General features: G+C 39.9%; 1 protein-coding gene across 1 annotated transcript in view; it reads left to right on the forward strand.

Moving 5' to 3' along the window:
• The first annotated feature begins 432 nt into the window (after window positions 1-432).
• LOC139661302 (dipeptidyl peptidase 9-like) overlaps window positions 433-13055 on the forward strand; it is a 30085-nt gene continuing 17462 nt past the window's right edge. The window contains exons 1-6 of the mRNA XM_071539737.1: window positions 433-568; window positions 3660-3750; window positions 5830-6071; window positions 8713-8825; window positions 11619-11792; window positions 12780-12948. Of these exons, the coding sequence (XP_071395838.1) occupies window positions 3695-3750; window positions 5830-6071; window positions 8713-8825; window positions 11619-11792; window positions 12780-12948 (754 nt within the window). The 5' untranslated portion in view covers window positions 433-568; window positions 3660-3694. The remainder of the gene's footprint in view (window positions 569-3659; window positions 3751-5829; window positions 6072-8712; window positions 8826-11618; window positions 11793-12779; window positions 12949-13055) is intronic.

Raw genomic sequence — 13055 nt, forward strand, 5'->3', positions numbered from 1 at the left:
TAAAATATTGATCTGAAAAGTAACTAGTAACTATAGCTGTGAAATAAATGTAATGGAGTAAAAAGTACAATATTTCCCTCTAAAATGTAGTGGAGTACAAAGTAGCATAAAATGGAAATACTCAAGTAAAGTACAAGTACCTCAAAATTGTACTTAAGTACAGTACCTGAGTAAATGTACTTAGTTACTTTCCACCACTGGTTGCTGTAAACTAAATGTATTTTAATTTAACCCACTTGTGAGATGAGACAAGCAAGTCGAGGAATATGTAAGAAAAATTGCAAGTATGTAGAGCTTTGCTGGTTTTTTAAATGTCTTTTTAAAACAACTAATGTACACTAAAACGAAAGAAGGGGCAAAAACAATTTAGCCGGTATCACATCCGGGTCAAAAGTCGTAAGTCTTGTCAGTTGTACTTCTTCGCTGTTGGTTAGCCCTGTGTTAGCCTGCTAGCTGCTCTCTGGAAAATAACTTCTACCATTTATACAGAAAGTAGCCGTTGTTTTTACCAGTTGACGCGGCATTTTTCTACGAAAGGAAAGAGGTTTAAAGTCCCTGGGCAGAACCTGTAAGCTATAAAGTTACTAAGTGTGTTTCTGTTTTAATTTGTTGCTGAGTAGTTTTAGTTTTGGTAGCTAGCTAGTCGTCAGTTCCTGTTTAACTTGAACGGCTAACCTGCTAGCTCGCTTCTCCGAGACACAGACACTTTAGATTATTATAAAACGGATTTGACAAAGTTGATGGACAGGCAGCATCTGGCCGGCTGGCTGTGAGCTGTCTGGACTGGAGTTGTCGGTTTGTAAATCAGCTGTTGTGGGAAAAATAAAACGGGAATAGAGAAATTAGCTTGCTGTCTCCAACAGGAAGTGGGATTCACTATTAGATTGAAGTCAAATATCAGTAAACCAAGTTACAGTCTGCTGAGACAAAGTCTGCAGGTTATAAATATTAAAATAAACCAAACTAGGGCTGCACAATTAATCGGAAAAAAAAAAAATTAAAATCTTCATATGCTTCAGTTGCCAAATCGCAAGAGGCTGCAGTTATTTAATCAGAGTGTCTCCTAAACAAACTGATGCTGAGCCCAACTTCTGGTCTATAAATTAAATTGCACATTGGAAAAAAATGTCATTGCATCAGACACAACAAATCTTAAACCACAACTAGGGCTGAACGATTTTGAAAAAATATCTAATTGCGATTATTTTGACTGATATTGCAATTGCGATATGATTTGCGATATTAGAGGGAATGATAATTTTTACACCATTATTCTCATTTTCATTGAAAAACGTATTAAAATGATTATGGTGTGATTTTTGCGGGGATCTGTACCAAACAAAGATGTTTTCTTAAGTCTGTAGAATATGATGTGTAGGCCAGGACATCTCTGCAGCACGACAATATTTAATTTAAAATGGTATTTTGACACACATTTCACCTTTAACAAATATTGCGCCTCCTGCGATTTGAAAATTGCAGTAGGCCATATTGTGATTTCAATAAAATTCCAATTAATTGTTCAGCCCTAGCCACAACATCTCAGTTTTTTATTAAAACGGTTTCTTTGCTGAAAAATCTGAAACATTGAACAATCTCTGTGTTAACCGTATTTGCAGTTTATACCGCAATATTCAGCAAATAATCCCAAAATGATTATTTGTCAATATAATGCAGCCCTAAACCAAATGCTGCAGCAGCACATTTCACTGAGTGAGCTGCTGTAGTTGGTGCTGACTTGGCTCTTCATGGCACATGACTGGAGATCACTGACTTAAAATATGTAAGTAAGTAGTAGGGATGGGAAGATATGCTTATCTCACGATACAATTCGATATGCGATTCACGATTCAATACATTCAACCACGATACATGTAATAAACAAAAGTTCAGTGACAACAAAGTGACTGTGCAGAATTATGTTTATTTCTGAGACACAAATCTTTCTAGCGATGCCATTGGCTGCTAGAATGTAAACAACAATTTAAAAATCTCAATACAAAGTGACAATAATAGAATTGGGATGGAGAGCTTGTGAAACTGTGATGGTCTCATTTGTGATTACTACAGCAGAATAACATGGAGCTGATATCACCATTCATGTTCCTGACCCACGATACGTTTTGTCACATTTTCGTACTGCAATATACTGAATTTCGATATATCGTCCCATCCCAAGTATATAAGTGTTTTCTTCATGTTGACTGACACTGATTTTCCACCATGTTTACAAGTAGGGCTGCAACTAACGATTATTGTCATTGTCGATTAATCTGTTGATTATTTTCAATGATTAATCGATTAGTTGTTTGGTCTATAAAATGTCAGAAAATGGTGAAAAATGTGGATCAGTGTTTCCCAAAGCCCAAGATGACGTCCTCAAATGTCTTGTTTTGTCCACAACCCAAAGATATTCAGTTTACTGTCATAGAGGAGGAAAGAAACCAGAAAATATTCACATTTAAGAAGCTGGAATCAGAGAATTTTGACTTATTTTTCTTAAAAGATTACTCAAACTGATTAATCGAGTATCAAAATAGTTGGTGATTAATTTAATATTTGACAACTAATCGATTAATCGTTGCAACTCTATTTAGAAGGCTGAAGGTTATCAGTGCATCGTAACTCTCATCATTCAATTTTGAATGGCGTTCATGTGAAATTTCCAAGTAGGAAATGTGTTTTTCAGATGCGTCCCCTGGCACGTGAATGCAGGGTGAGTCAGTGAAACGAGCCGCTGTAGTGTTCGGGAGTGAGAACCTGCAGACTCTCGGACCTTCGCGGCTCCCGGCTGCCCCTCCCCCTGACCTGCCGTGACCTCATTTAGGCCGCAGCCATCCCAGCCACTCCCCCCCTTCACAGCCTGTGAAATGTAGAGCGACGGCGTGACATTCGGCGTGCTCGCGACAGTGGCGTTGAACCGTGTCAGATGCGTAGAGAGCCGAGTCACACGCCGTCTGTCAGGCTCCAGATCGGGAACCGCTCAGCCGGGAGAGCGGCGGCGGCGGCGGTGGCGGCTCGATGAAGCGGACCGGACACGGCGGTCCTGAGGACGCCCGTCGCCGCGGTAGCAGCAACGCCGCCAGTTTCTCTGGTTTGATAGCGAGGGAGTTTGCTGGGACACAATCTGATTTTTCACTGAGCTGTGAACTCGAGTTTTGTTGCGTTTCATGTAGGGCTGGGCGATAATTCGGCATTATCGTTTATCGTCTTTCAGTGGAATCGTATGGTGATGATCCGGTGATTTTGGGATATTGGTGTCTAAATTGATGAAATGTTATTTAAAAACTGATAAAATGAGGTATGAAACATTTTAAGGAATATTATTTGAAAATTTCGGAACATTTCCATTCGGTTCAATGGGATGAACATTCGATTATTTAAAGTGATTTTGCGTATGTGAGCCATATTGTGATATATATCAATATCGAAAAAAATCCTTATGATTATCGTGATATTGAGTTCAGCCATATCGCCCAGCCCTAGTTTCATGGGAGCTTTTACTCCACGCTGAATTCGGTTGTCAGATCAGGTTGCTGTCTGATTCATGCTTCCAGTGTGAAATATCTGGAATTTCTACCGCGTTGGGTCCGGCTTTTCACCGCTTTTTGTTTTTGTTCACTTATTCAGTTCTCATGTCTTCATCTGATATTCTACAGGTTGCCAAGTCTGGTCCAGGGTCATTGAGCGGTTAATGCACAGAGTCAAGAGGCTGAAGCTTGAAGACAAAACAGAAGACAGACAGAAAAGGTACGGAAGAGACACATTTTTCACTCCTATCAGTCTGGACAGGATTAATTTGGTTTCATTCTGATAAAGTCAAATATTTCTGCCATAGCAGAGTTTTGTCTGAGTCTTTTCTGTATTTCTGCAGCATATTGGACAGATAGCTCTTTCATCTGCCTCAGTGGCTGCGAAATCCCAAAATCAAGAGAAGTTCGTAAGAGATGAGACTAATCTTGAGAAAATATTGGGGAATTGCAGTTAAGAGCCTTCTTAAGAACTTTATAAAATTTCTTCTTAGGTAACTTCTTAAGATATATCTTAAAGGGAAGGTTCAGTTGTTTTATAAGCCTATCCCACTACTATAATTGGAGAGCGGTTTGTGTGTTTGTGTGTCCCGAGAGGAGAGGAGAGGAGGAGAGGAGACAAGGACAGGAGAGGAGAGCAGGAGAGGAGACGAGGAGAGGAGAGGAGAGGAGACAAGAACAGGAGAGGAGAGGAGAGGAGAGGAGACAAGGACAGGAGAGGAGACGAGGAGAGAGGAGAGGAGACGAGGAGAGGAGAGGAGAGGAGAGGAGAGGAGAGGAGAGGAGAGGACAGGAGAGGAGAGGAGATGAGAGGAGAGGAGAGGAGACAAGGACAGGAGAGGAGAGGAGACAAGGAGAGGAGGAGGATATAAATTCTAGTCTTATTAATCACTAATCAGGCCCCGTCGTAGAATGTGTCAGAAGTTTTTACATTAGAGCCTGTGTTTCTACTACCTCCTATTATCATTTGTTAGCGATGCTAGCACAAGTCAATGGGGTGTGAAACCATAACTCTTAAAATCACTTGCAAGCCATTCCATATACTTCCATAGTTGTAGTAATAGTAAGAATATGTAATAGAACTTGCTAGCAGGAGGCTCGTGCTGATTTCTCAGAGACAAAAACTCTGATGTAAAAATGTTTCGACTGTGATAATAGGTGATGAATAGTGATAATAGGTGATGGTTGGTGATAAATAGGACAGGCCTTTAAAACCACTGAACCTTCCCTTTAAGAGTGCTTTAGTGAATCCGGCCCACAATGTGTTCTTAAGATAGTTCTTAAGAAATGACATAAGAGGGAAATTTAGGAAGTTCTTAAGAAGGCTCTTAAGTGCAATTCCTCAATATTTTCTTAGTAACAGTCTCATTTCTTAGGAATTTCTTTAATTTTCCTACTTAAGAACTTAACTTAACTTAAGAAAATAGGGCCTGAATTAATTCTGGTTAATAAACTGGCTTACTGCCATTGAGGCTAGGAGGCTAGGAGACAAGGTTAGGAGACAAGGCTAGGAGGCTAGGAGACAAGGCTAGGAGGCAACCCAAAGTCCTTCCATCTACAAAACAATTGGGGAAAAACCTATTTAGGGCAACTAGAGCAAAGATTTAAACATTGGTTGCTGTTGGTAACTGTAAAATTTGCAGCTTATTTTCAACAGACATGAGACAGAGGCCTACCTGACCCTACACCAAATAAAGCTTTACAATAAATGTTCATCTTAATGTTAGGTGTAGGGGAAGCTATGAAGACTTTGAACTATAACCTACTTGTCTAAAATGTGTTTAAATATATGATATTAGAGGCTTACCTTTTCACTGTAGGAGTTTTAAGACAGGTGAAGGGCCGTCTTAAAGTTAAGAAAAAAATCAAGAACAAATTTGAGAACTTTCATTTCAAGAATACCATTTATTCCTAAATGTTTTCTTAGGAAGAAACATAAGAAAGTTAAGAAAACATATAAGAACTGTTTTTGAGAATAGCATTTTTTCCTATTTTTTTTCTTAAGACTAAAGTTAAGAAAAAATGGCACTTGAGAAGATTTTTTTTCTTAAGAGGGTTTTGTGAATCTGGCCCAGATCTTGAGAATATTGCACTGGGTGTTTTGTTTTCACTGCTTTACCAGCCAGCTAGATTTTTAGAATAAGTCTTCCATATGACGGTCGCTTCCCTGCCAAAATGAACGGTGGAAAAGACAAATTCACCATCTTCAGTGAAAGATGCTGCAGCATTTGGCCGGCGGCTGGTGTTAGTCTCCCTCTCTGACTCTGCCGTATGTCCCTCTGTTTCTCCGTCCACACAGTTACTCGGCGGCGGACATGACGGCGGTGGACGAGCTGTCGGACAGCACGGAGGTGGTGGAGATGGAGGACGTGAACCCCAGCCAGTTCTTGGTGGAGAAGCGGTCCTGGGACGGCCTGCGGAGGATCATCCACAGCAGCCGCAAGAACACGGGCGTGGTCATCAGCAAGGCGCCGCACGACTTCCACTTCGTCCAGAAACGAGACGAGGCCAGTCCGCACACTCACCGCCTCTACTACCTCGGTGAGCCGGGGAGCCGAACGCTGGGCTCCGACGCTGGTCTGGAGAAACCTGGAAAACAAATTTGATCATTTCTGTTTTGGATTTTTTGTTTATTTGTTTCTTAAGATCCCCATTAGCCCACGCCATGATGTCAGCTAGTCTTCCTGGGGTCCGACACAGAAAACACACATTTTAACAAACAATTATATACATTATATACATTCAGACAACACATTACTTACAAAGATCCACCATCAAATCATTAGACACTGCAAAAAAAAAAAAGAAAATCAGCAAGCAAGATGAGGCATCTACTGTTCCTTCAGTACTCTTTTATTGTTTTCTTGAAAGCAGCTCTGGTATTTGTTTTAATAACGTGATTTGGTAAGGTGTTCCATCCTGTAATGGCTCTGTAAATTACAGTAGATTTGAGGAGATTTGTCCTAGGTCTAGGTGGTAAGAGATATTCTAAACTGGCCTGTCTGGTCAGATAGTTGTGTTTGCTTCTGATGTACACTACTTGGTCAGAAAAATACTGTGGTTTCTTGTCATTTTACCATTGGATTAATCAATAAGGACCACCGTCACACTGGCTGACTTTCTAAGCCGATAACAAATTTACAAAATTGTGAGAATTTTTCAGCTGTAGGCTGATATGGCCGCTATGCATCATTTTGAACATGGATTAAAATCTTCAACCTAAGTCAAGAGGTTTAAGTCTGGAAAACACACACAGACACAAACACTCATTCAAAACCTCACTGGAAAGTTTGTTGAAGTTGCGTGTGACATTTTTTTTTAACTGTACGGTTATTACTTGCATGGTGACATGAATCAATTTTATTTCCTCTGTTCAATTAACATCTCAGTGACAGAGGGAACATTGTATTGTTAAGAAACTAAGAACCAGTTCTTAAAAATACTTGACCAAAGCACCGTCTGTCTCCAACTGACTGCTACACCTAGTAGTTTAACATGTACCAGTCCACAGGTTGTAGTGTAACTATCCCTTAAGCTGGTAAACTAGGGTGAGTGTGGCCGGATTCACCAATGTTTTCTTAAGACAGATCTTAAGAAATGACATAAGAGGAAATTTTAGGAAGTTCTTAAGAAGGCTCTTAAATGCAATTCCTTAATATTTTCTTAGGAACAGTCTCATTTCTTAGGAATTTCTTTAATTTTCCTACTTAAGAACTTCTCAAAATAGGGCCTGAATTAATTCTGGTTAATAAACTTTAGGCTTACTGCCACTGAGGCTAGGAGACAAGGCTAGTAGGCTAGGAGACAAGGCTAGTAGGCTAGGAGACAAGGCTAGGAGGAAACCCAAAGTGCTTCCATCTACAAAATAATAGGGGAAAAACCTATTTAGGGCAACTAGAGCAAAGATTTAAACATTGGTTGCTGTTGGTAACTGTAAAATTTGCAGCTTATTTTCAGTAAACATGAGACAGAGGCCTACCTGACCCTACACCAAATAAAGCTTTACAATAAATGTTCATCTTAATGTTAGATGTAGGGGAACCTATGAAGACTTTGAACTATAACCTACTTGTCTAAAACATGTTTAAATATATGATATTAGAGGCTTACCTTTTCACTGTAGGAGTTTTAAGACAGGTGAAAGGCCGTCTTAAAGTTAAGAAAAAAATCAAGAACAAATTTGAGAACTTTCATTCCAAGAATACCATTTATAAGTTTTTTCTTAGGAAGAAACATAAGAAAGATAAGAAAATATATAAGAACTGTTTTTGAGAATAGCATTTTTTCCTATTTTTTTTCTTAAGACTAAAGTTAAGAAAAAAATGGCACTTGAGAAGATTTTTTTTCTTAAGAGGGTTTTGTGATGGCTGGATGTTAGGTTGAATAGGCCCTCGACACCTCCAGTAGGATCAGTAGAGGCTTTCACAAATCTGCTGTCAACTTTGTCTGGCTGCATCATGGAGGAAGATTGGAGAATTGTCTGTTAGTTAATAAAGTAAATCTGTACCAAGCAGCTAGAAACAGAGAGCAGCTGATGCAGCTTGTTGTGGTGTGGCTGTAGATCCATTCAGTAACGTTCTCAGTAAAAGTGAATAGTCTGAAATGGTCTTTGGTACCAGGTGATGTCACCTTCTATAGAGTACAGGTCGTGACATCACCTGGCACCAAAGATCAGCCAATAGCAGATGGCCATTTCAGTACCCTACTTTTAACCGTTAGGTGTCGGGCTTCACCACAGATTTGGGTGGGGTTTAGTTACTTTTTAAGTGCGGTTGAAAATAACCTGAATTATCCATTAAGGCAGTGATGCTCAACCTTTTTCATATCAAGGACCCCTAATTTAGTCCACATTAAGGCCACGGACCCCCATTTGATGAGATTTTGTCTCTCAGACCCAAATCTGAGAATATTTGTATTGCTAGATATGATTTTGTCCAGAATTCCATGACTATCTGTATTGTAGGTAGAGAGATAACAGTGAAATTATAATCAAAACAGTCATTCTTCTACATTCTCTAACTGTGTTAATTTCTTGTAAATGAAATAATGGTGAAGTTTAACAATTCATCAATTTGCTGTGGACCCCCTGGAACCCCCTCAAGGACCCCTGGTGGTCCCCGGACCCCACATTGAGAACCACCGCTTTAAGGAGTCTGTCTGTCTCTGCTCTCTGTCCCTGCAGGAATGCCTTACGCCAGCAGGGAAAACTCTTTACTCTACTCCGACATTCCCAAGAAGATCCGCAAAGACGCTCTGCTGGTTCTGTCATGGAAACCGATGCTGGATCACTTTCAGGTGAGGAGACCAGTCTGTCCTCTTCCTCCACTCTCTGACATCCAGACAGAAATATTAGACGTTTCGCTCCAAATTATATCTACTATTATGGGAAAAATGTTGCACTTAGTCTTAGAAAACATTGATAGAACAAGATTAAAACATATTATAGTACCTTTTAAAGGCAGTGTAAGTCCTAGGTTGACAAAATGATAACACTTCTACAGACTGGGTCCTCTAGATATTAGCGGTATTGAAAGATGAACTTCATGTCGTGTTTTTCCTCCAAAATGTATAGGAAGGGGATTGGACATTGACTCTTCATTTTTCTCTTCTGGGAACACAGTCACTCACACAGGATATTTCCTGTCTGCAGCTCTCAGCAGAGCGGATGTGTCATAGTATAGTGTGGTGTAAAACACACATGGGTCAACTGAAAGTCACTAAGGCTGCTGTGATACTCCTGTCATCTGGCTGCAGCAGCAATCTGGTGACTCATCTTGGGCTAGTCTGTATGTCAGACTATTTCAGATTCAGAAAACTATATTGTCTATCGCAAGCATGACAGAAAATTGTCTTTGTCTTTGATGTGGCTCATAAAAAAGACATACCACATAAAAACAAATAAACAGACATAAGGGTTAAAAACATACATAAGATTAGAGGTAAAAGAGTAAAAGTGCAATGTGGCAACATGAAAATATGACAGCGTGCGAATGTTTTTCATTGTTTGTTTAAAATGCTGATGCCAGTTTGAGATGAAGGAGTTCTTATAAGTGTTCTATTTCAAATTCATCTTTATAATTTCAGTGTATCTGAACGAGGTAATCTGATAAAGGGCTGTGAGTATTCAAGCTAAGATTTTTATGCAAGAATCCAGCCGTCTTATCAGAGGTGGAGACTCGAGTCACATGACTTGGACTTGAGTCAGACTAAAGTCACAATTTTAGTTGCTTGAGACTTGACTTGATGCATGAAGAGAAGACTTGAGACTTGACTTGACTTGGGTTCTGGTGACTTGGGACTTGACTCTGACTTGTACTCTGATGACTTGAAAAGGTTTCTAAAGTCTTGACTTGAGATCTTGTGTTTGTGTAAATGACTTAGATTGAAAGTGATGAGATTTGTTCCAGCAGACGACTGAATTTAAATACAGTTTTCTGAATTTGTATGGAATGATTGACTTTATTGAAGTTGAAACTGATTATAGAAATCAAACTCATGATGCTCTTACCAAGTTTGTATCCTATTAAAACCATATTGCATTGAAAAGTCCTAGATATTTAGTTTTCTTTAAGATATTAAATTGATACTGGACTCTTGATTTGTTCTGACTTGACTTGGTGTTCTACATTTAGACTTAAGACTTGACATTAATGACATGGACTTGACTTGGACTTGACTTGGTAATCTACATTTAGACTTTTGACTTGACCTGAGACTTGTGCCTCAAACCTTGAGACTGACTTGGGACTTGAGCAAAGTTGACTTGGTCACACCTTTGCGTTTTATCAGCCTAAATCAGAAAGTGTGGCTGCAGCAGAAGAGCCAGCTAACCGAGACACGGTATATTCACCTTATTTGCCCAAATTAAAGTCTGGTGTCAGGTACGGACACTTCTCAGCCTGCAGGAAGAGACAAAACGAAACCGAAGAGTGAAATCCAAACTAAACAGCAGCAGAGAAAGCTGGACTCACCAACGTTAGATCTTTTCCTCTCTCGTCTCTTTGGTTTCCTTTGGTATAAAGCATCACAGACCGGCCGGGATGGGAAACCGTTTACTGATGACACCTTAGAGGATTTCTGGGTATTGAAGTTCAAACATTTTTCAAACAGTTACCTCTCGCTGCCATTTGGAGCCGCCAGTGTGCAAAGTTGCCTCGTTTTTGCAGTACTTCTTTGCAGGACTTGGATGGAAGATCAGGGGCCGGATTCACAAAGCCTTGTTAAGAAAAAAAATGTTCTCAAGTGCCATTTTTTTCTTAACTTTAGTCTTTACTTTCTGCTTATGTTTCTTCCTAAGAAAAAACTTAAGAATAAATGGTATTCTTGAAACGAAAGTTCTCAAATTTGTTCTTGATTTTTTTCTTAACTCTAAGACAACTCTTCTCCTAACCCTAACCGTAACTTCCTATAGTGAAAAGGTAAAGGTAATTTTAAACAATTAAGTTATAGTTTAAAGTCTTCATAGGTTCCCCTACACCTAACATTAAGATGAACATTTATTGTAAAGCTTTATTTGGTGTAGGGCCAGGTAGGCCTCTGTCTCATGTCTGTTGAAAATAAGCTAAGAAATTTTACAGTTACCAACAGCAACCAATGTTTAAATCTTTTCTCTAGTTGCCCTAAATAGGTTTTTCCCCAATTGTTTTGTAGATGGAAGCACTTTGGGTTTCCTCCTAGCCTTGTCTCCTAGCCTCCTAGCCTTGTCTCCTAGCCTCAATGGCAGTAAGCCTAAAGTTTATTAACCAGAATTAATTCAGGCCCTATTTTGAGAAGTTCTTAAGTAGGAAAATTAAAGAAATTCGTAAGAAATGAGACTGTTACTAAGGAAATATTGAGGAATTGCACTTAAGAGCCTTCTTAAGAACTTCCTAAAATTTCCTCCTATGTCATTTCTTAAGATCTATCTTAAGAACACATTGGTGAATCCGGCCTCAGGTGTTTATATGACGATTCTCTCTTTAACTTAGCATCGTAATGTTTTGTTCACTGTTTGTTTGCCTTCCATGCCCTGAACAAACTCTCAAACTCCCTCGGCCTCGGTCGGGCAGCTTTGTCACGCTGTGTGTCCTCCTGTCGCCCTGACCCCAGGCCGGCCCGCAGCACGGCGCCTTCTCCCGCGAGGAGGAGCTGCTGCGAGAGAGGAAGCGTCTGGGCGTCCTGGGCATCACCGCCTACGACCACCACGGCCCCAGCGGCCTCTTCCTCTTCCAGGCCAACAGCAGCCTGTTCTACTGCCGCGACGGAGGAAACGACAGCTTCATCGTGAGTTAACAGGGGGAATAAGGAAGATTTTCACTGCTGCGTAGAACAAAATGATCATAATATCAATGACTCAAACATTGCTTGGCTGGGTGCTGAGATTTCTGGCTTTCAAAACTCACTTTCTGGCCTGTACTCTGTTTTGGAACAAAAACTCCTCACTCAATATGAATTTCAAGACCAAAAAAGCCTCTTTCTAAAGCCAAAAAAGCAAATGACAAAGCAGTTTTATTATTCTACTATTGTGCATGGCGATACATCACCTCTTCACTAGACGTTTCTGTTGGATTTCTGCTCTAATTAGCTAGCTTATCCTCTCTATTGTGAAAATGTGACTTTATTGTTTATGTCAATCCCAGGCCATCATAGCTCAAGGGAATGGGAGGTGTTGTGTGTGTGTGTGTGTGTGTGTGTGTGTGTGTGTGTGTGTGTTGGAGAGGGGGGAGGGATAATGATGAATAATTAAAAAATGAAATAAGGAATAGTTGAATTTACTAGAAGTTGGCTGGTTGGTCTCCTCCATTATAATAATAATAATAATAATGATGATAATGATAATAACTTTATTTATATAGCACTTTTAAAAACAAAGTTACAAAGTGCTTTCCATAAAATAAAATAAAAGATAGGAAGAGTAACAGTTACAATAAAAAACAGACAAAGGAAAACATGCAACAGGTAATGAATAAAAGAGGCAAATAAGATTAAGCAATGAAACCATAAAACAATAAAACCATAAAACAGAGATAAAACATAGGTAAAAGGGGTGCGGATAAGAAATAAATTCAATAAAACTATAAGAAGGCCTTTGTATGAAAGTGAGTCTTAAGAAGTGATTTAAAAGACGACAGATTATCTCCATTGTTATCTCTTTACTATTTTGACTTTATTGTGATTATGTATTATCTTGTCTTGTGCTGCGTTGTTTGCCTTGCTGCAAGCCAATTTCCCTGTTTGGGACAATAGAGTCTTGTGTTTTATCTTTTGCAGACTTCTCCCATGAAGCCAGTAGAGATTAAGAGCCAGAGTTCAGGCACCCGCATGGACGGCAAGATCTGCCCCGGGGACCCCGACTTCATCGCCTTCATCAGCAACAACGACATCTGGGTGACGAGCATCGAGACGGGCGAAGAGAGGAGGCTGACACACTGCCACAAAGGTCAGGGCTCCCATGGGTCAGCTACGGTGGCCCACAGGGGACAGCAGCTGCTTTCTCATATAGAGATGGGACAGTAACCGGTATTAATATATATCGTGGTATAAAAC

Source organism: Centroberyx affinis, unplaced genomic scaffold (genome assembly GCF_046629955.1).
Source record: "Centroberyx affinis isolate AG114_WGS23_722 - 3 ecotype Tasmania unplaced genomic scaffold, CSIRO-AGI_Caff_v1 ptg003505l_1, whole genome shotgun sequence".
NCBI lineage: Eukaryota > Metazoa > Chordata > Actinopteri > Beryciformes > Berycidae > Centroberyx > Centroberyx affinis.